Consider the following 25390-nt stretch of genomic DNA (forward strand, 5'->3'; position numbering starts at 1 on the left):
TAAATCAGTATTAGTTTCGACCTAACACCCAGGGAACTCAGAAATAATGGGAACTGAAATGCCTAACGGATGTGGAGTAACAGGCAACCGATCTCGAGTGTGGAAGAATATAAGATAAACTTAAACAAGTGTAAAGAATGCGCTTGTTTTTCGTTCTGACAACTGCTCTCGGTTTATACGCTGACGCTCATTCAATATCGGTGTATTTGAAAATTGCAACACACACTATTGCACGTCTATAATGTGTGGTTCATTTTCGTAGGACACCGACACATTCAAAATGTAGTGTATTGGGGAATAGCCTATCGGAAATCTATTTATTAATCTGTTCTGTACTGGCAAGTCCCTGTATATTTTACCTCGAATACCATTTGAAAAACGCTACTATAGAGCGTCACACTGCCTTTAACCTTAGTGATAGGTAGGGGGCCCGCCAAAGATCCTGTACTGGGGGCCCGCTTCAGGATGTGGGGGCCATGGAAATCACTATATACCTTTATTCAAATATAATATGATGTTTTTACAAGTTGAGTTGTTTTGTTTAATTTTGTATGCGCTTCGTGGCATAGGAAAAGTTGCTCGAATATAATTTTCTTTAGTAGGTAAGAAGTTTGGCAAGAAGTGAGTTCCGGCACTTTTGTTTAAAAAAAAAAGCCCTAGGTATAATTAATTATAGAGAGTAGGTACGGCATTGGGGGCCAGAAAATGATACAATAATGAAGTCACACAGGTATGTGTGCTTACACAAGATTTTTTATCTCATGCGTTTGTTTCAAAGATAGTAAAATAAATTATTAGGTGAATATGTCATTATTACCACGTTTTTCTTAGCTCGTATTCTTTTTGCCCCGTGGTTGTTTGTCCATTACAAATCTTGCAATCGATTTTTAACTAACTTCCCGACTAGCTAGACATTTGAAACATGTAGCCAATGCATTTTTTAATACTTTTAGCCATCTTTAAGTAGAATTGAATTCATTTTCAGTTAATTCTGTTTTGTATGAAAAGTTATTTCGACACCATTATCGGTTGCTAGGGGTCTGGGGTCCTAGCAACTAAATTATTAATATATACGTGCGTTACTATGGAAATCAATATGAAATGTCAAAATGACATATCAGTATTCTATATTTATTCAGTATTTCTATCAAGTACAATTTTTTTTGATCGCTTAAGGGGGGACATGCTCGTCGAAGGTCAAAATGGAGTTTTTATTGTTTTTTCAAACCATGATCCTGGACACTCCTTAAACGTTGTAGATAATCTATTTATATAATTTTGAAGCCTTATTATCCTTTATAGTTATTTTAAACATTTGATGACTGCATAAAGTATTTTTGTTACATAAAATAGTATTCTTTTAAACCTCTCGCTCTAATGTTTTAGAATATAGTCATATTTCGGTACATAACTGTGCAGTGGTGTTAAGATTTTTTACATTTATTAATTTTTAGACGCATTTATAAAACCATTAGTATAATTTATTACGAGATAATTTTTGTAAAATATTCACGATAAAAAAATATATTGATAATCTCTGTGATCCCAAATTTGACAAGAATTAGGCATTTTATTATTCAAAAAATGGGCAAGATTAACACATTTGAAGATAATTCTAAAGATACTAATTATAAGCTATGTCTTTGACAATTCAAGTGTGATAAAGATCTTATGAATAATGATTGCTTTATAATAATTATTGACCTAAGAATAAGGTAGCGTTTTTTTGAAATACGCCATTTCTTTTGTCATTCCCCAGCGGTTAAGCTACAACATACGGCCGTAGCCATAAATTTACAAACTATAATTGAAGTAGGGAGTAAAATGATATTGACGCGCGTGTTTGAACATGTACCGTTTAAAAAAAAATAAAAAAAAATTCGGTTAGGTACATGTTCAAACACGCGCGTTAACATAATTTTACTCCCTACTTTAATTATAGTTTGTAAATTCATGGCTACGGCCGTATGTTGTAGCTTAACCACTGGGGAATGACAAAAGAAATGGCGTATTTCAAAAAAACGCTACCTTATTCTTAGGTGAATAATTATTATAAAGCAATCATTATTCATAAGATCTTTATCACACTTGAATGGTCAAAGACAAACCTTATAATAAGTATCTTTAGAATCATCTTCAAATGTGTTAATCTTGCCCATTTTTTGAATAATAAAATGCCTAATTCTTGTCAAATTTGGGATCACAGAGATTATCAATATATTTTTTTATCTTGAATATTTTACAAAAATTATCTCGTAATAAATTATACTAATGGTTTTATAAATGCGTCTAAAAATTAATAAATGCAAAAAATCTTAACACCACTGCACAGTTATGTACCAAAATATGACTATATTCTAAAACATTAGAGCGAGAGGTTTAAAAGAATACTATTTTATGTAACAAAAATACTTTATGCAGTCATCAAATGTTTAAAATAACTATAACGGGTAATAAGGCTTCAAAATTATATAAATAGATTATCTACAACGTTTAAGGAGTGTCCAGGATCATGGTTTGAAAATTCAATAAAAACTCAATTTTGACCTTCGACGAGCATGTCCCCCCTTAAGCTAGTCAAGAATATCTCGGGACACGATGCCAATGCATTCTTTTAATACTTTTAGCCATCTTTAAGCAGAATTGAATTCATTTTCAGTTAATTCGGTTTTGTATGGAAAGTTATTTCAGAAAAATCCGTAAAAAGTAAAAGACTATTATTGGTTGCTAAGGGATGGTCCCAGCAACTAAATTATTAATATATACGTGCGTTACTATGGAAATCAAAATGACATTTCAGTATTCTATATTTGTTTGTTTGTTTGTTTTTATTTACTTCATATCAAGTACAAGTTTGAGCATATTGAGCATAATAATTGAACAGAAAATTTAAAAACGTTGTATATAAAAAGTTCTTTTTATCTTGTAAATATTTTTGTTATAGTTTCAATATGTTCATTAATATATATTGTTATGGGGGGGGGCAATTTTGGGCTGGCACCTGAGCGGCAGCTACCCTTGGCGCGGCCGGTTACATGTAAATTATACGTGAAACATTTCACCGTGAGCTTTCTATCGGAAAGAGATGACCGTATAGTAATACGGTCTCCAATTTTATTAGATTCAATATGAACATTAATTAAATATTCATAGCTGATTTTGGCAAAATTCATGAATTCAAGAATGAAAACCTAAACCTAACCTAACCTAACAAATAATCCAGTATATCGGCTATTTTCAAAATTTGTTTGCCTCTGGCTTTCTGTAAAGTGTAAACCGACAAGAACCGTGTTTTATTTAGACATGAATTTTATGTAAGTACTATACGACCCAAAGAGGTTGGACGGTCTTTAATATACGGCCATATATTTCATGGTGAAGTGTGATACGGCGAACTACATACGTGCAAGTTTTCGGACACGAGCGAGGCCCTGGGTACTGCATCTTTTTCAATCCAGGGCTCTAAATGGACCGGAGCGCCGTTCCTGTTCGTGAAATCGGTAAAATTATCGCTCCGTCTCGTGAAAAAAATTAATTGACCATCTGAGCTAGATAGATAATCTAATAGAAAATCTAACACACTTATTTTTATGAAATACACATAGGTACAATTCGATAACTATGTAAATATCTTCAGAAAACTGTCAAGCGCTCCGGTTCGTAAACTTTTCCATTTCGAACGCTGTTTCAATCAACATGTTCTTGTTCTTAGGTACCTACATATTATTATATTTTCATCACAGGCTTAATTTTCCAACATTAAACTACGGAAATAGTACAATTATGTGATAAATTTAAGTGTCTCGTGATACTAACAAAAAAGATAGTAAAAAATGCCTACTGATTCTTGTGACGTAAGAGTTTAAGGTCAAAGTGACCTTTCCCAAACTTATACCTCACTCATTTTATTTTGATGGTCATATTACGACAAAAATGTTCGCATGTTTGGGGATCGCTTGTTGACTAGGTATCATCAATAAATGAGCTCCATTGCAGTAGGCAAGTGTGGAGGTGGGCTGTTAAGATCCGCCATAAATAGTGCAGTGTAAACTTTGTTAGCTAATTTGTTTTCCTCGTTTTGAGTTAAGCACCAAGTCTCACAGCCATAAGTGACCACTGGCCTTATAATTGTTTTATATATTAGAAGTTTACTTCTTCGGCCTAGAATTTTCGACCCCACCAGTCGCTTGCAGGCATGCCAGCATTTATTCCCAGAGATAAGGCGGATTTTTATCTCTTCTGCTGTCTTATTTTGGGTATTTAGTCTGGATCCGAGATACGTGAACTTGTCCACCCCTTCATATGCATGTTGTCCTATGTCTACATTCTGCAGCGGTACCTGATCGCGTTTGCTGACCATATACTTAGTTTTTGACTGATTTATATGCAGCCCAGCGTTTTCTGCTTTTATTTTCATAGTGCCACCATGGTCGATCATCCTTTGTTTTGATCTGCTTGTAATTACTATGTCGTCAGCATAAGCGCACATCTGCGTTGTATTGTTATCTACCCATCCTCTTATGTTGACGAGCTATGGATTCCACCACAAGGTTAAATACCATAGTGGATTGGATAGCGCATCCCCTTTTCTCACACCTGATTCAATTTTGAAGCTTTCAGTTTGCTCATTTTGCACACTGACAACTGCTTGAGTATCCGTCAGTGTGGTCTTGTGGATACTGTAAGTCCCAAAGACTACGATGGGCGGGACATGTGGAGAGAATGCCTGAAGTTAGAGCGTCAAGGATCATGACGAAGTGGCTACCCCAACGGAAGAGACCCAGAGGCCGTCCAAGAAGGAGATGGGCTGACGCCGTAGAAGTGGACTGGCTTCATATAGGAAGACCCGGTAAATGGAGAAGTGTGGCGAGAGACCGGAATGAGTGGAGAGCGGTTGTGGAGGAGGCCAAATCCCACCCCGGGATGTAGCGTCGTGGAAGAAGAAGAAGAAGAAACTTTGTTAGCCATACAGTGACGTCCCTAGATAAAATGCCGCCCCTAGGCAGCGCCTAAATGCCGCCCCATTTTTTATACAGTATTTTTATCATCCTTTCATGAGTGCAGTATCTAAGAAATGTACTATATGGATCCATTACTACCAAAATATCAGACTAATTATTCGCAAATCTGTCCCTTGTCGTTTCTGGTCATCAAGGACGTCGAAGGGCAACGGTAGAAAACTAGATATCGCGAGCCCGAAAAAACCAGTGAGCTGAATTTGTTAATAAAAAGATATTTTCGTTATTACTTAAGACACATTTACTGCTGACCAGATAATTACTAATTAATTACCACATTTAAATATCATGTTAATTATATATAATGGCCAACTAATGCAAACGCGCCAGTCGCGTTGTCAGCACTAAATGAGTTAACTCATTTAGTGCGTCGTTTAAGCCCGTCGAGTAACTGCCGCCCCCATGCAACGATAAATCTGCCTACCCCCACGGGACGTCACTGTAGCCATACGTATAAGACTACAATTTACAGATGGTATTCGTTAGTTTTTAAAAATCAATGAAACCCTGCCTAAACTAAACCATAATAGTTTTGGTATATTTTGGGCGATACGACGCAATCGTGCATATGTACTTGTTCATTCATACTTATTTGTTTTTGCTAGTTTAAAATGCAAGTTGCAGGGCTATGGCAGTTGATTAGTTTTTAAAATTCAATTAAACCCTGCGAAAACCAGGCCATAATAGTAAATAGTCAAAAAATACCCGTCTATCCATAAAATATCTAAAATTATGCAATTAAATCATATATAACTTTGCATATTTTATAGATCCTAATAATATTTGTTATAATATTATGTATATTATAGTTTGGTTTAGGCAGGGCTTAATGAATTGCAAAAAAGAACCAACAATATGTGTAATATTATGTATTCTTAAGGGGGGACATGCTCAGCGTAGGTCAAAATGGAGCTTTTGTTCTATTTTCAAAGCATGATCCTGGACATACCTTAAACGTTGTAGATAATCTATTTATATAATTTTGAAGCCTTATTATCCTTTATATTTATTTTAAACATTTGATAACTGCATAAAGTATTTTTATAACATAAAATGGTATTCTTTTAAACCTCTCGCTCTAATGTTTTAGAATATAGTCATATTTCAGTACATAAATGTGCAGTGGTGTTGAGATTTTTTACATTTGTTAATTTTTAATCCCATTTTTTGAATAATAAAATGCCCAATTCTTGTCAAATTTGGGACCACAGAGATTATCAATATAATTTTTTATCGTAAATATTTCACTATGATAATGTCGATATAAATTATACTGAGGTATTTATAAATGCGTTTAAAAATTAATAAATGTAAAAAACCTTAACACCACTGCACATTTATGTTCTGAAATATGACTATAATATTCTAAATCATTAGAGCGAGAGGTTTAAAAGAATACTATTTTATGTTATAAAATACTTTATGCAGTTATCAAATGTTTAAAATAAATATAAAGGATAATAAGGCTTCAAAATTATATAAATAGATTATCTACAACGTTTAAGGTATGTCCAGGATCATGCTTTGAAAATAGAACAAAAGCTCCATTTTGACCTACGCTGAGCATGTCCCCCCTTAAGAATACATAATATTACACATATTGTTGGTTCTTTTTTGCAATTCATTAAGCCCTGCCTAAACCAAACTATAATATACATAATATTATAACAAATATTATTAGGATCTATAAAATATGCAAAGTTATATATGATTTAATTGCATAATTTTAGATATTTTATGGATAGACGGGTATTTTTTGACTATTTACTATTATGGCCTGGTTTTCGCAAGGTTTAATTGAATTTTAAAAACTAATCAACTGTCATAGCCCTGCAACTTGCATTTTGTATAATATGATTTCAATATTTCAATGTTTCTTTTGTAATGTGCTTGACCAGTATAGCTTTGTAAATCAGTTTATATCCAACCTCTGAGAAAGATGCATTGACTGCATTCGCTATATTAAACTATACTAATAAGTTGTTTAAATTGTAATCTGCTTAATAAAATCAATTCTAAATATAAAAAGTGTTTACATGATAATGATCCCGCTGTTCTATTACACAACACCATCTGTAAATTATATTCTTATTTCAATGAAAACAAATACATATGACTAACAAAGTTTAGTGTGTACTATTTATGGTGGATCTTAACAACCTACCTCTAGCCTTCGCCACTAGTGTATTGTATAGATGAGTGGCCTCTAAAATTCCGGGACAATTGGCATCCCGGCTGTGGCTTAATTGGGGCCAACCCATGGCCCCCACAAAAGGGGGGCTGACAGGGCTCTAGTCCGGGGGCCCGACGTGGTGGGTAGAACAGTTAAGTGAGATAAGCATACGCCACAAATTTTCTCTAATATGTAGGTACTACAAAAGTCGCCTGAGGCTATTTATTAACAATTTAAAATATATGACTGCGATGAAATTTGGTGTGATACGATGATTCACGTAGGTATAGAATTTTATAATTATTTTTAGTGTGTTTCCTGATTAATGAAAATGGCTAATCACCCAATATGACGATGGTCGGATGTTACTTGGTTACTACAAAAGGAGGTCGCGATCAGTACTTCATAATATTATGACGATGAGTGCCGAAAACTCAATACATCAACTGTATTTGAAGCGCCTAGTTACAAAACCCCCTAAAAAGGTTTTTGAAAATTTTTGAGTTAGATATATATGTAGATGGATATTTTTGTTACCTATATGATGGCCAAAGATTGAACTTTAAAAAACACTATAAACCGTCAATACGAATGATCAAAAATTAGGGGAAATTTCAAAACCCGCTAAAATAGTTGGGTGTGGTTTTCAAATACCCCTAAAATAGAAAGCCAAAATACTCTTTAGAACGTAACGAATTAAAAAATAAATACATTAAGTTCACAGATTTAATAGATATGATTTTTTCTCATTTTTCTCAAAACTACCTAAAATCATTTTTCTCATTTTTCTAAGAACTACTTAAAATCGTTTTAGGGGCTTTTGAAACTAGGCGCTTCATTTATTTAAAAATTGCTGATAATACACAGAATCACCTTAACTCTGGGGTTCCGCGGAAACCATTTGAGGAATACTACTGTCGCAAATCACACTGCCCTTAACCTTAGCGATAGGTAGGGGGGCCCACCATTCACCCTGGCATGGGAGCCCGCTTCATGATGTGGGGGCCATGGGACAACCTATAGGATATAGATAATGACTCATTTAATTCATGAGAATGTTTTATGTTTCTGTCGACAGTTCTGAAAACTCCTTATACGGGACGATTCGTGGACATTGGATCAATAGTCGGTAGCAGGACCAACAAAATATGGACGATTACTATGAACGAGTCGTCCAAAGAGATTCCCATCGTCCTGCTGCACGGGATGGGCGCCGGAGTGGGTCTTTGGGCGATGAACCTCGATCAGCTGGCACAGGACAGGCCGGTCTATGCTATGGACCTCTTGGGTAACTACATATTATTGTTATAGCCCCACAATCGGAGAGTGAATGCCTTGCAATCAGTTTGATAATGATTTGATTGATTGCTTATTCTTCAACTTCCCTCCAACCAATATTGTTGTCTGAGAATTCCATACATAATAATATCAATGTTTGTTTTATAATATACTCAATCAAAATATATTTACAATTCTTTATCCAGTTTAAATCCAACCTTAGAGAAAGATGCATCGACTGCATTCACTACCTAGAGTTGGGTTTCGGGAATTTCCCGACGGGATTCTCGAGAAATTTTCGAGATTTTCCATCCCGAATCTCGAGAATTGAAATTTTTAACATTTAGGGAAATACCGGATCTCGAGAATCTTTTCTCGGGATTCTGGATTTCTTCATTATCAAATATCAATTGAAAAAACGATTTTCTATATGAAAAAAGTGGACAGAAAATACAAAACGTTCAAGGAGTGATCGGGGTATTTAACACAATTAAGCCAACGTCGACTAAAATGAGCGCAATTTTTGCAACATCAGGGAATTTTGTGTCTCAAAAGCGTACGCGATTGTCAGACGCAGCGATTGACAGTCTGTGTTTTTTGAAATTTTTAATAAGTAATGTTTTGAATTATTTTTGTTTTCCTAATTCTATTTTGTTTGTCTTCTTACATACATAAAAAAAAATCATTTTTTTTTTAAATTTGTCCGTTACACCGATTTTAGGATTTTTACAAGTTTTTTTTAATTCCCTGATTTCTCGAGAATTCTTTTCTGGAAATCCCGAATCTCGAGAATTCAAAATTTCATCATTTCGGGAAATCCGGAATCTCGAGATTGAGATTTTCTCGGGAAATACCCAACTCTATCACTACCTACGAGTATATTAAACTATGCTAACAAGTTGTCTAAAATGTAATCTGCTTAGTTTCAATACAATGTCAAAGATGTTTACAATTTAAATTAAAATGATCCCGCCGTTCCATAACATTATTTATCATTTATAGCAGTGATTCTCAGCTTTTTTTGTATGGTGAAATCTTCGAGACATTTTCTAAAATCTCGCAGAACTTTGATTGGAACCCGAGACCCGCAGCTTTATTAAATACTGCGTGGGTATTCCTGCTTATACTTTTAAAACCGAGACCTCCACCTATATTATTCTTTTATCTATGACCGGGACATTTCATACTTTTCGCTAGAGCTTTCCTCTCATTATTTAGCGGAATTTGTTTTATGCCGTATGTCTCAGATAACAGTGTGTTGAGAGGTTACATTCATCTCAATTGTACGTATTAAATTTCACCGTAGCACAGTTCGCCGTGAGCTTTCTTATCGGAAAGAGATGACCGTATACTATACCAAATGAAAAAAATACGCGTTGTCATGGAGAATTTTCATAGCCGATTTTTGCAAAATTCATGAATCAAGAATGAAAATCTAACTTAACCTAACAAATCATCCAGTATATCGGTTATTTTCAATTTTTTTTTGCTGCTGGCTTCCTGTAAACCGACAAGAACCATACGAACAAGAACAGGCATGCATTTTATCTCAGTAAAGACAAAGAGGTTGGACGTTTTTTAATATACGACCATATTATATTTCCGATACCTACAACATTTCACGGTGAAGTGTGATACGGCGAATTGCATACATACAAATTTCCGGACACCGTGTTGAGAGTGTTTATGAGACAGAGAGACAAGTACCTACTAGCCAACAACATATTTTCATAGTCCATACTAATTATTAGTAACTAAACAAGTCAAGCTCAAAGTTTGGCACTACAACTCGGTTGGCCTGTTTCGTGGCTTTCAACATCGATTTGATAATATTTCTTTGTACAACAAATTTATTCATTTATTTCCCATATGTGTTTTGGTGCCAGACTTTGTGCATGGGTCTATACCAGCGTTTCCCAACTTTTTTTGGCTCGCGTACCACTTGGTAGTACATCACGCTTAATTGTACCACTTCGTAAAAATGATTGTATTTCGAGAAATTTGTTATTCTATTTGCATTATAAATTTTATAGGGTGACTATATTTCCCAGGTTTTATTTTTTCTGATAAAAATGAGACATTTGTTTTCACAATGTTTTTTTTTTTTAATAAAAGGTGCCGAAGCTCATTTCTTGTCGAAATTCAAAACCAGGACATTTAAAGAAGTTTTTTTTTAACAACTAATTTTTATAAAAAAAAATGAAATGCGCCGCAGGCAATTTTTTTCCAAAAATTACCGATATTAATAGAAAAATATATGTATATAAAATTAATTAAACACGGTAAATGTAAAAATTCTTCTGATGAAAACGAGACAATTCACACTTTCATTTTTACAAATTTACAGCAACGCCGCAGGCGAAATTTTTGTTTTAAATATAATAATATTAATGAAATTGTATTTAAAAATATTTTTATTACCGAAATTTCCTATTTATTATCGAAAATAATAAATAATAATAAAATAATAGAAAATAATTAATAAATAATTTTTAAACAAATTTTACGAAAATATAAGCAAAATAAATTTAACGAGAGATCATAACAGTGACGGCGACATCTAGTTACTGATAGCTAACGCACTAAATTTAAAAGTGCACTCCAAAAATACGATATTGATTGTACATATTAACAACTGTACTGTATATTATTAATCAAAATTATGAATTATAGAAAAAATACAATAGTTTAAATGCTATTTTTATGACTGATTTTGTTTTACTTTTAATGTCCGCAATTACTGATTATTTTTCGCGTACCACCAACTATCCACTCGCGTACCACCGGTGGTACGCGTACCACAGGTTGGGAACCGCTGGTCTATACTAAAGATTAACTCATCATCATCAAGCTGTGTCGATCCACTGCTGGATGAAGGCCTCCCCTAGTTCCTTCCAGTCTTCTAGTTTCTTCGCTGTCACGTACATCCAAATGTGTTCTGTCAATACCGGCATCCCTGTGGTCGATTAGTGCCCCATGCCTCCCACTGTGTGACGGCATTTGTCCAGCGGTTGTTCACTTGCCGATCGAAATGTCCAGCACATTGTTATTTGATCTGCTTGGCGACCTCTATCCATCACTACCTACTCTTATCCATTGGTTTATTTTATCGTCTTTCGTGTTATGCCTAACGTGCACCTTTACATGCCACGTTGTGCCACATGTAATTTTTTGTTTTCATCTTAACAATCCATGTTTCAAAATATGCATACATGAGCACTGGTAGCACACATTGGTTTGAAGACTTTACGCTTAAGACACAATGGGAGATCACCTTTAAAGACACTATACAGTACTAATGCGCTCCATGCCAGTTTGGTTTCGCGAGCAATCTCATCATACATAGGTATTACCACCATCAATTATTGATATATATATTGTCCGAGATAAATGTAGTTGTTGACCCGATCGATTTGAGTGGTAATGATCGCTTTTGACTCAGCGAAGCAGCTTATTATTACTTTTGTCTTTGAGACACTAATCGATTGATTGACTATGAGATGTTCCAAAATGTTGAGGAATTTATTATATTTTATTGTGGCAGGTTTTGGACGTAGTTCCAGACCGTATTTCAGCACTGACGCAAAGATCGTGGAGATGCAGATGGTGGCGGCCATCGAAGAGTGGCGGAGAGAAGTGAAACTGGAAAAATTCATCTTGCTCGGGCACAGCTTAGGAGCCTACCTCGGCCTCTCCTACTCCATGCAGTATCCCGCCAGGTCTAAATTATATTTATTCTAATAATAATTCTGTCCAATCCAGCCACACCAAAAAACTAAATAACTCCGTTGGCTAATTCAACAATTCCATGAGACAGGTAGTGTCCAAGGAACGCATTACCATCAAACCCCAGCAGTTTAAATGACAATGCTCTGAGCGATTATCCATTGACTGGGATTATCTTATACTCCTTCTTTTCTAAATACCCATTGGACCACAACAGAGTTCAATCTTATTATTATTGATTATCTTGAACCCTTTCCATTTTTTTTTTTGTCTATTCCCAATTATTCTGATTTTTTTTTAATTTAAAACAATGGAGATGGTTAGTTTTATTTTTTGTGGTATTAAGATTTTTTGAAATACAGTCAAACTTGGTTATTACGAGGAAGTTGGGACCGACTGAATTTGCTCGTTATAAGCATTACTCGTTATAAAACATTTTTCGTGCCACGTTCTATGCATAGAACATAAAAATCTGAAAACTATCGTAAAAATCCCCGAAACAAGCATGGCATTCATAAACGACAAAAGAAGTTGTTTATTGTAATGAAGTGCTGAGCCGCCGGCGCTGGTAGGTACTGTTACACCCCCGAACGGTCCCCATTTGATGATGTTTCTGTGGATCTAGAGAAGCCCGAACCATTATTAAGCCGACAAATAGTAAGGGTTGATTGCGAAAATAAATAAATATTGTTAAATAACTAACCGGCAACATTGTGTGAATGCCGTTAAAAAAAAACGAGAATGGGAACGCCGCATTTGTAACGCTTCGTGCGGCCGTTTGTTTTGGCGCGACAGAAGCATTTTTGACAGCAACGCGGTAAGCTGTGTTAACCTCGCTATCCGCCAAAATTAAATTGAAAAGAAATTATAACGATGTAATAACCAAATAGTAATTAACGTAAATAAACCTCGCCGTTTTCGACTACAATTCCGGTGTTTTAATTTGTTTAATCCTTTTAGTCCTAATGACAGATGAAACACCATCGTACTGAGCGAGGAGATGAATGGTTCTCCTCGCTCACGACTTGGACGGACATGTCAGTACCTACTGACTTCACAAAGCTTGGATATTTTACCTGATCGGATTTTATTGCTTAGGGTAAAAAATGTTGTTTTGAAACTATCGACACATTAACAGTTTTGCTCGGTATACCAGAGAAGTAGCTCGTTATAAAAGTGAATAAATGTATGGAGAAAATCATAAAATAAATGTCAACGAATGTATCCTCATTACATCCGAGATCTCGCTATTCCCATGATCGTAATAACCAAGTTCGACTGTAGGTACTTTTCTGAGATTGTTACGAATATGTATATTCTTCAATATGTATATTTCAAATACAGTATATACCTAATAGGTTGAGCAAACCGACAAACATTTCTCGTAAAAACAAAAATCTGCCTCCACTTTGCCAAGGTCCATATTAGGATTGCCTGTACTGAATTGTTATGCAACTGTCTAGAGTGGAGCATTTGATTATGGCGGACCCGTGGGGCCTGTCGGAGACACCGGCGAGCGTGGTGAAGTACTACGGCATGAACTTACGAAAGCGCTTCATGTCCTCGGTGCTAGTGCACACCAACCCGCTGCTGGGCATACGGGTGGCCGGACCGTGGGGCGAGGACCTCATCAGGACAATGCGGCCCGACCTCTGCACCGCCTTTGCACCTCTCATCTACAAGTCCGAACGCGCCATCCCCAAGTACATCCACCAGTGCAACTCGCAGAATCCCACGTGAGTTAGAATTTATTTCTTTTCGTCCAGGTTTTATAGTTCAACGACTGGCTACGGGCGAGACCAAAGAATTTGATTATACCAGAAGAATGAAATATTAGTATTGAAACCATGGCCCCCACATCCTGAAGCGGGCCCCTAGGCTATGATCTTTGAAGGGCCCCCTACCTATCGCTAAAGATAAAGGCAGTGTGACGCTCTACAGTAGCGTTTTCCAAATGGTGTACGCGGTAAAATTAATGTGTACCTATATTTAGTATTTTTGTATAAGTATTTGAATTCATCTATTTGAATTATGGACTTGTCGAGTATTGACACACAATCAAACATTGTATCGTACAACCATATAATTTTAAATAATACTAGTATTGAAGATAAATAGCGAAAAATAAATAACTTTTTTTTACTATTCGAGAGAATTATTGATGTGTGTTTAAATCACTTATCTGGTCGATTCGCTACGCCGGGCCCTACCTGAGCCTTGGCCCCCAGGCTTGAACCCTGTCAGCCCCCACTTTGTGGAGGCCATGATTGAAACATTCAATGGTATATCAGGAAAAAAAATTGGTACAAGTACAATTGGGAAAGCTAGCGGCAAACACATTTTAAAAATAGCCGATATACTAGATATTTGTTAGGTTGGGTTAGTTTAGGTTAGGTTAAGTTAAGTTAGGTTAGGTTAGGTTTTCATTAACGGCCCACATGCTCGTCGTAGGTCAAAATTGAGTTTTTATTGTATTTTCAAACCATGATCCTGGGCACTCCTTAAACGTTGTAGATAATCTATTTATATAATTTTGAAGCTTTATTATCCTTTATATTTATTTTAAACATTTGATGACTGCATAAAGTATTTTTGTTACATAAAATAGTATTCTTTTAAACCTCTCGCTCTAATGTTTTAGAATATAGTCATATTTCGGTACATGAATGTGCAGTGGTACTCCCTACTTTAATTATAGTTTGTCAATTTATGGCTACGGCCGTATGTTGCAGCTTAACCACTGGGGAATGCCAAAAGAAATGGCGTATTTCAAAAAAACACTACCTTATTCTTAGGTCAATAATTATTATAAAGCAATCATTATTCATAGGATGTTTATTACACTTGAATGGTCAAAGACATAGCTTATAATGAGTATCTTTAGAATTATCTTCAAATGTATTAATCTTGCCGATTTTTTGAATAATAAAATGCCTAATTCTTGTCAAATTTGGGATCACAGAGATTATCAATATAATTTTTTTATCGTGAATATTTTACTAAAATTATCTCGTCATAAATTATACTAATAGTTTTATAAATGCGTTTGAAAATTAATAAATGTAAAAAATCTTAACACCACTGCGCATTCATGTACCGAAATATGACTATATTCTAAAACATTAGAGCGAGAGGTTTAAAAGAATACTATTTTATGTAACAAAAATATTTTATGCACTTATCAAATGTTTCAAATAAATATAAAAGATAATAAGGCTTCAAAATTATATAAATAGATTATATACAACGTTTAAGGAGTGTCCAGGATCATGGTTTGAAAATACAATAAAAACTCAATTTTGACCTACGACGAGCATGTCCCCCCTTAATGAAATTCAGGAATTTTGCCAAAATAATTGGCTATGACAATTAGCGTGGTTCCATGTGGTTCGTGGATCGTGGTTCCCGCCTGGCTTTCCCATAACCGACTTGTACAAAAAATTTATGTGGTTGAAGCTGGAGCAAAATTACCATTTTGTACCAGATTTTTTGATTTCACATGACACACATTATATGGCGTACATGCGATAGTTCATCTTTGAATGTTTTGTTATTATTTGCACATGATTTTTAACTTGCCGTATAGGTACATGAATTTACGGCTCCATGTTGGCCAACGTGTCAGCTCATAATATTGTGGATCCCGGGTTCAAATCCTGGGTCTGGGAAATTCACATGTTTCTTTTACTGTGTATGTCGAGTGTGGACCTAATAGGTTGAGCAAGTGGCTGACATCCACTTCTCGTAAGAACAAAAATCTGTTAATACGACCTCCACTCTGTTAAGGCCCATATGATCTTCTGAGGATTGAACACATTGACAAAAACAATAATAACGAATGAATTGACAGATAAACATTAATTTTTTTCAATTTAAAGTGACAACAATAGCAAAATGGATTCGGCGAGTTCATGAATAATCAAACTGACAATGGTCAATGTACGATTTTGATGCATTAAATTTTTTAGTGATGGCGAAATAAAATCTCATTGGCAAATTTGAGTTTAAATAGAATAATATGTAACTGTTAAAAATTAAAAAACATCCTGTATTTTGAATCTCCTCAAAAGTTTACACACATAATTTATCAGATAATGTAGTTATGCGGTTTCTGATTTTTGGCCTTCGAAACTAAAGATTATTTCAAATATTGCGACCTGTTTCCAGGGGCGAGACCGCTTTCCACACCATGATGCATCGGTTTGCATTTGCCAAGAACCCTCAGATTCACCGCATCCACCGACTCAGCGAGGACATTCCTCTCACCATCGTGTACGGCTCCAAGTCATGGGTGGACAAGCGAGCTGGACACAAAATCAAACAGGACCGACCGAACAGCTATGTCAACGTTGAGGTTTGTTAGCATTTTTACAATTATCTGTTATATTAGATTGACTCTATTATGTAAACTGACCTTAATAATAATAATATATGTATGATTTTCATTTCCATATCAATAAAAAATATACAAAGAACGAAAAGACACAGTAGGTATACTGTACCCACAATGTGTCCATTTATTCAATTGACCACTGATACACCAACCATTATATGTATCGCTGAGTTTCAAAACCCCCTATAACACCTTTTCATTTTGTTGAGAAAATCAATAAAAACTTCTCAGTTTATGGATAAAGGAATTATCGATGTTTTTCTTTTTTTGCCCAAAGATGAATTATTTTTGGAAATATTTTGCATATCTATTTATATTGTATTCTAGTCCACTGATTAAATAAAAGACTTAAATGTTTGGTTATAGCGGCTTTTGTTAGGGAAATTTTTGACAACTTAAAGTCGGAATCTTCCATTGGTGGTGCGTGGTAGGATGAAAAAGAGTTGAATATTTTTATTTAATAAACGTTTTTTTCATTTAAAATTAGTATTATAAGTAGGTAGATATTCTAAAATAGCAGTTTAAAATGAAAAAAAAAACATTATCATCTTGTTCCTATATTACATAAATAGAAATTTAAGGGAAAACTTTAATATAAAGACATATTTAAAAATTAGGAAACATTAAAAATTATTAAAAATGTTACAATTTTTCATTGTTCAGTAAAAATAATTCAATTAAAAATACAATGCAATTTTCATAAAAATACTGTATTAAGAGCATATTTTTTCGTTCTCACGAAAATAATATAAAATAAAATATATACAGTATATAACCTCGTTTTTATGTGCTCGAAATTCTCGTTTTCCCGGCAATTGCGTGTAATTTTTTCAGTCCCGATGTATTTCAGTAATATGCGAGTTACGCGCGCTTGACAATGATTGGGTCATGACATTCGAACGGCGTAAGGTGAGAATTACATAACAAAAATGCAACAAACTAATATACATGATTTTTTTAATAAAAAATTTTTAAAAATTCTTCTTCTTTGAATTTGAATTTGAATAATACTATAGAGCTAAATATTTTCTTTAAAACAGTGGCGTGCTTGACAAACAAACTGTTTTCTTCACAAAATCATACTGAAAATATTCTAAATAACATAACACTGCCACTGCTGAATAAGTGATAAGGTGATAACGTTTACCCATCAAAAGGTTTTTATAGAGTTTTATACAGAAAAATAAACTTATTATTATAAATTATAAAAATATATTAGAGAAAAGAACAGTTTTAACCAGTTCATAATTGAGTTACACGCCACTGGAAATTCAAATGATGACCCGCGCATTTTTAACACATTTACGTCTAATTTAACTTACCGTTTACGGCGTATTTCGTTGACTTCTCAGGATTTTGGTTGGCTCAACCTCTTCCTAGCTTTATTAACTGGAGATTTAACCATATTTATAAGTTTGCCACACATTTTAAGACTATAAATCGTAAGAATATCAAATCAACAAAACAGCACTCCTACCGCAACTCACAACATAAATGTACTGGCGGCCATGTTGCATTTCGTCTGATTCTCGCTTCTTATTGGTTAGTTGTGTTATAGGTGATTTTGAATGTAACACATAGTGTTATAGCGTGAATTGATTGACACATTGAATCTCTTTCATAAATGACAGTCAATCGTAGCAGACTTTGAAAGAAATAATAAAATTTTCATGTAGAGATTTTAATAACGAATCCATTGATATATATATATCCCAATTATTTCAAAAAGGTATTATAGCGGGTTTTGAAACTCAGCGGCACATATCAACTGTAGAAAGGAAAAAGGGCGTAACTCTCAGTTTTTTCAGAATAGGTTTTATTGAATTATAACATCGTACATGACTAAATACACGTTGTGTCCAAAGGATGTAAGCTGCAAACGCCGATTTATTATCTAAATTTAGTTGGCAATTTTTAAAAAAAGAACAATCTGAAGTGGGAAAAACGACCATCATATTTATTGGTTTTTCTTTAATTAACTCATTAATTAATTATCAGGGATATAAAAACCAAATTATTAATTATCATGCACTTCTAGGTTATGTCTAATTTGTATTTTAACTTTGGCCGTAGACCATAATGTTTTTTAGTTTACTGTAAAATTTGTGGATTGCACCCTTTTTCCTTTCTACAGTAGATATTATTCATATTAAGTATCAATATGCAATTGTTCAATTTATACTGAGCTGTTTTCATGCTTATACAATTTTATTGTGTCAATTAAATAATATTTTAATAAATATGGCGAAATTGGAATCTAATAAATGGCAACAATTTCGATCAAAGCAGCATCGCCTTGCTAATTAAGATTTTCGCCATTATGATAATGCATGTTTTGTTCTATGCATGCGGGTGTTAGTGATTAGCCAATACACCACAATACACACTAAGCACCCATTATAATTATTATGTATTCCGTCATGGGTGTATTATATGAATGAAATTACATAAAATAAAAATCACAATCAGTGATCCCAGAGTTCAGTTCATAGTAAAAATACAATTCTCATGCATTGGGAACATTGAATTGTTTTAGTAAATAAAGTAGACAGAGGCCTGTTTCGACGCTTTTATTTATTTAAATACATACGGTGATTCGCATTTTTTTCTGATTCTTTATCTAAATCAGTGATTCCCAACTGGTTTTTGCGGAACCCTGGGGCTCTAAAAGGTATGCCAGGATTCCGCAATAGTTTTTATAAAGATGGTAAAAGATTTTGACCTATGGCGTCAACAGAGCCAATAGACACAGTTCTTGTAAATGGAAATATTCAATTTTTAACTATTATGTTCTCATGATTCGTATCTAATTTACATAAAATTAGAAGTAGACTAAAAACAGTAGGGGACGGTTTTTTAAGTCTGTTTAAAAAGATTACTTTTCCTAGGTAAGATACTTTTTTATTTTATTCATTTCTTTTGTAATTGGACCTCTTTAGAATATAGACCAGTGATTCTTGATGTCTTTCTTGAAAATTTAATGTATTTTTTGTTCACAGATTCAGGAAGGTTCCGCGCATCACGTCAATTTTGACCAGCCGGACATATTCAACAAATATGTCCTGAACGCTTGCCACTACAAAAAAAACATGCAGCGGTCACAATGATGACGATCGACTTCAATTAGAAACACTTCTGAAAAGCACCTAATGGTTATTGTTGTACATTTGAAGAAGACAGATTAGATTCAGTTCTCATTGACATTTCCACTCGCAGTTTTGCCAGCAAAGACGCAGTATTAAGTGATTATTTAACACCTGTAAAACATAATTGTATTTTGACAATTTGTTGAACATGTAACGTAATTTGTCAGAGAAAGTGCTCATTGATTTATTCCTCCATCTGTAAGTATAAAATTACAGCGCATGAAACTAGTGACATCTATGAATAGTATTACGATGATAATTAATATGTGGATTGTACGTTGTTCAGTAATTCTAGCTAAAAGATGCATAAAAGCCACTAGCGCTGCACTGTGGTGAAATAAAAAGGATTTAGACATTTCTGTACAAAAAAAATAAACATTGATTGTTTATCACAAATGAAATGTTATAAGTTTACTGTGTGTATTACTATTCTTTTCATTTACCTCTGTCCGACGAGCAACCTTCGCCACAGCTTGTTACAGTAGACGGCGTGGTCCGCTATCTAATTTAAAACTACAATATTAGTTTCCAAGAGTGTTATGTACATACATTAGGTCCGATAACCGCATCATCATTCCCCAGTGTTTCTTATTTGTGTCACCGTAAATAAAACATGCCTTATCCATTACATTACTGGTGCGTGTATAATTGAATAGGCCATACCATAGCAAGTAAATAAGATTTTTTATATCCTAAGTGAAAATATCCATATTATGTAATCCATACAATTTGTGATAATCTAGAATTGGAAATTTCAATTCGAGGACCTAGCAATAGAAAATCTTCTGTTTCTTTAAAACTATTTTAGTGGTTTCGCACATTCAACGTAACCTCAAGACGTCAATTTTGTCTAATTTAATTTACATTCATAAAACATATGTAACTAAATGCACTGGAGTGCATGCAGTCGATGTTGTATCTTGATTAGGAAAAAAATAGTAAATTTGGTAATGATACGGCTCGTTTGTCTCTTCCTGCTCAAATTGCTGCTATTCTGTTTGTTAATCCTTTCTATGCCGCAATTAGTTAATTGATAGTAATTAACATAAGAATTGGAGTAATTAGGGCGTCCAAAGACGCTTAGGGCAATTAACCGGTTAAACACAACGCGATAGTGGTTGACGAATGCACCAACACCCTTATCGTTCAATGAATTTGCAACAGTAGATGCACTGCGTATCAATCAATGACATTATTAATGGACAACGCACTCAATACAGTAGCTAGCAAGTAAATTTGCGCATAGCGACATTCGCACATGTATAGGTAGACGTCATGCAATTTCCATTATGCGATATCACGCATCGGGAATTTATAGCAATATCACCTTTATTGTAATAGCGTTAGAACAGTGTTTCTAGTGTCAATGTTCATTTGAGCGAACTCGTTCGAACCGAACCATTCGGCAGACCCGACAAAAAGCATCGGGAATTTATAGCAATATCACCTTTATTGTAATGGCGTTAGAACAGATTATGCCATTCGGCAGACCCGACAAGAAAGTGAGTGTCATTTTTTTCCAGATGCTTCGTCCATATTAATGTCATTGGTATCAATGTTATTATCTGTAATTGACTGATGCACATATTTCGGATTTTTTGTTTAGTTTGAGTGTTTTGTCGGTTATGTGTACCTATATTGACCTTTTGAGTTTATGGAATAATCCATGTCAGTGTGTGGAATCTGAAAAAAAATTGTTTTTTTTGAGTTCAGATTACATTGAGGTTGTGTTGATTTTCTCTGTGCTGACTGCCTTAATATCAAAAATTTACTGAAAGATCGACTTGTTTTGCTCTCAGAAATTGAAATTTTCAACTCCACCCCATGTGAAACCCATACATTCCAATATTGCGTAATATAATGTACTTAATAATATTATACTTCCAATAAGCATTTACCATACAGTTATTGGAGCATCTTTATGTTATTATAATAAATTTACTCATTGTGAACATATTTTACCAGTGTATACATTCTAATTTAAGATATCACAAATGTAAAATACAATACAGGGTACCGGTGAATAAAATTCAATCTCTTCCGATGATAGTCAAGGTATTTAAAGCACTCTAAATATCACCTCCGTGGCGAACTGGCCTATTTCATATTTGTAAAAACTAGGGTTATATTTGGGTAATGTGAAAACAGGACGTTTTCAGTGGGAGTCATTTTATAATGTTTTCAACATTGATACCTGAAAAATTGTATTTTTTTTGTCAATTCAATCAATATTTTATTTTACAAAATGGAGTAGCAACATTTTTAATATGACTGATGTTTTTCATCTCACCATGAGCAAATGTTGTTGCAATCTCATCATCATCATCAGGGGCGCGACAACCCGGTGTGGGTCCTGGCTTCCTCCAACAGCTCCCTCCACCTGACCCTATCCAGTGTGGCCGCTTTCCAATTTGGTACCCCCAGAATACGGCAGTCACTGGCAGCTCCATCTAACCAGCGAATCTTTGGCCTCCCTCTTCTTCTACGTCCTATTGGATTGCTGGACATCACTCTCTTTGCCGGTTCATTGTCATTCATACGGTGCACATGACCTAGCCATCGCAGTCTCCCAATCTTAATTGATTGAACTGCGCTGCAATCTTCGTACAGCCCGTAGAGCTCAGCATTATATCTTCTCCTCCAATTGGTGCCATCCCTGATCGGTCCATATATACGGCGGAGAATTTTTCTTTCAATCAATTGTTGCAATCTACACCAACGTAATTGGGTGATGTATGCATCTATGAATTTAAAGATTTCAGTAATATGCTGTCACCTTCAGTAAAGATTATTTTACCACGTTTTTCTTAGCTCGTATTCTTGTTTGTCCGGTGGTTGTTTATCCAGTACAAATCTTGCAATCGATTTTTAACTAACTTCCCGACTAGCTAGACATTTGAAACTTTTAGAATATATCAGAACACAATGCCAATGCATTCTTTTAATACGTTTAGCCATCTTTAAGTAGAATTGAATTCATTTTCAGTTAATTCTGTTTTGTATGAAAAGTTATTTCGGAAGAAATCCATAATCCAATCCACTATTATCGGTTGCTAAGGGGGTGGTCCTTTCAACTGAATTATTAATATATACGTGCATTACTATGGAAATCAAAATGACATTTCAGTATTCTATATTTGTTTGTTGCAAAATAGCAAAGAATGATTTGTTGACAATTGCCTTATTTGTCCTAAATTATTAATACATAGAATTGTCAAGTTTATATGATTCAACAGAAAATTTTAAAACGTGGTATATAAAAAGTTCTTTTTATCTTATAATTATTTATGAATAAATTATCAATGTATTTTGAAGTTTCTGCGCCAATTGAAGTTGACCAACAATGATCTTTGTATATATATATAGCTTGCAACGCATATATTTTGAAATAATATTCTCATCTATATGTGATGTACGTGTTGTTGTTATCAATAATTATGTAAATACAGGACATTTTAAGTGTCCCGACCGCCATCTAAAGATGCGGGACATTTGGCTACCCAATAATAAATAAGTAATTGTTTTTATACAATAGCTGCCATAAATATTTTAACATTATAAGTATCAACACATCACTTAGATCACGTCATCAACACGCTTTGATATTTTCAAAGTCGTTTGGTCAAAAAAAAACATTTTTTAAATATAGGTATGTAGTAGTTTTACATATATAATAATTAATCATAAAATGTTGTGACATGGCTTACCATTGATTCTGCACAAAGAAAAGTCGAATATGGTGTCATATTTGTTGAATTACAGTTGAAGGTCCGGTCGATGATGGTGTACATTCCAAATTCTTTAGATGCTTTCGAAGAAATCCTTATCTTATATTCGGGATTATAATAAATATGGCCGCATTTACACTGAGATATACCTCGTAAGGTTGTTTAAATTTTTAACTCTCCATTTGTGAAGAGATTACATTACTTTTTTTTATTGTAATAGATTTTTGTCGCGTGCAAACGTCGCTCCATGCATACACTTGACAGTACACTTCAATATATCATCTCTCGAAAATGGTCTCCGCGACGCGCCCCAAACGTCGAGGAAAGAAGAACATACGGTGACAAACCAAAAAACTATAACCGTGAATGGATTATATTATTACTAGGTCCAGTTCAGAAGTAAGTGTGGCATTACGGAGATTAAATGTTTCAATTTAATATTTGTTGACCATGTCCGATCTTAAGATCATAATTATCTCTGGGTTCTCCACAGTTTTTATAAGAAATGGATGTTGGCCACTTGTTCAACCTATTAGGTCCATACTCTGACTCCAAACATGCATTGAAAAACAATCTGTATTTAAATGTTTAATAATTAGTAACAAACGGCTCTCTCATGACAAATGTTCGGGTCATCTCCCAAAGAAATTATACAAAAATATGTATTTTTTTAAGTTTTAATTCATGATTATATTTTGTTAAGGTGACGCATCATTGAAACGCCAAATAATTTTCAACTGTAGGCGCGACGAAATTTTGGACTCGCTGCCATTCAGTGAGAGAATGTCGAGCCAGAAACACGTCACTTTGCTGCGTGATGGCGACGGGTCAATTAATTCTAAAATCGTGTAAAGATGACTAAAAACGTTACCCTTTTACTTTAAAAAGAAAACATGTCAATGAATATATTATTATTGTTACTAATAGAACAATAAACAGAACATAAAATGGACGTATGTTGGATTTATATGAACACATGTTAGCTAATACACAATGTTAGTGATGATTTTTCAATATAGATATGTATATAGAAGTTAGGTCTTAAGATACGATACTATCTAATGGAAATATGTTCGCACTGTGACGCAAGTACCAGGGAACATTGTTTTAATCCAAAATACGACTTCTATGGACATCCTGTCGTATCACACCTCATAAAATATGACATCTATAGACGTCGTGTCCGCGAATGCGTCGGGTAAAATACTTAATATTTGATCCACTGATAAAAGCATTAAATGTTATGTAGGTAAAATTGGCTAACCCTAAGGCGTAAAACCCACTTAACGCAGCAAGTGTGGCTCTCGCGCAAAATTTCACAAGTGGCGCGTAAATCAACGAAAATACAACGTAATCAAATACGCCAGCGCCCACTGGATTTGCGACGCATTATAAGCGCCCGCCGCATGAATCATAGTTTTTCGGCTTCTCGGCGATACGAATGAAAGAAAATGCAATGCAGTCCATTCATTGAACACAGCGCGCTCTGGAAGCGTCGTCGTTCGACGGGCGAGAAGTCATTATTTAATAACAGAGAACCCATTGTTTTATTTTATTCCGTGTCATTATATTTCGCTGGTTGAATAATGTCGTCGTAAATATTAATTACAAGCCCCGAAATAATATAATATTTTTATTGCTTTGTTATGAGAGGCGCTGTAATAATAATTATTTTGTGCTGCTTGGGCCGCTTATTACATAGGTGAAGGGTAATGCGCGGCGAGAGACGTGTGATTATGGTTATGAATAAACACTTCATACGCCGACTTCGCCCACTCGACGCGTTCTATGGGCACCATCGCTAACGGCAAACAGCATATTTCATTGGCGTTATTTCATAAGACGTTTCGCAAATATTTGCATGACATTGTCACTTTCAATGTGAGATAATTTTATTTAGGTGCAATATATTTACTATAATATGTGAA

General features: G+C 34.5%; 1 protein-coding gene across 1 annotated transcript in view; it reads left to right on the forward strand.

Moving 5' to 3' along the window:
- Positions 1–21689, forward strand: part of LOC147074384 ((Lyso)-N-acylphosphatidylethanolamine lipase-like) — a 43817-nt gene extending 22128 nt beyond the window's left edge. Inside the window, exons 3-7 of the mRNA XM_085943657.1 lie at positions 8270–8479; positions 12014–12188; positions 13659–13931; positions 16363–16549; positions 19588–21689. Of these exons, the coding sequence (XP_085799783.1) occupies positions 8270–8479; positions 12014–12188; positions 13659–13931; positions 16363–16549; positions 19588–19695 (953 nt within the window). The 3' untranslated portion in view covers positions 19696–21689. The remainder of the gene's footprint in view (positions 1–8269; positions 8480–12013; positions 12189–13658; positions 13932–16362; positions 16550–19587) is intronic.
- The last annotated feature ends 3701 nt before the right edge of the window (positions 21690–25390 follow it).

This window comes from Rhyacophila brunnea, unplaced genomic scaffold, assembly GCF_057557595.1.
Source record: "Rhyacophila brunnea isolate RB1 unplaced genomic scaffold, BYU_Rbru_1.0 scaffold_16, whole genome shotgun sequence".
Taxonomy (NCBI): domain Eukaryota; kingdom Metazoa; phylum Arthropoda; class Insecta; order Trichoptera; family Rhyacophilidae; genus Rhyacophila; species Rhyacophila brunnea.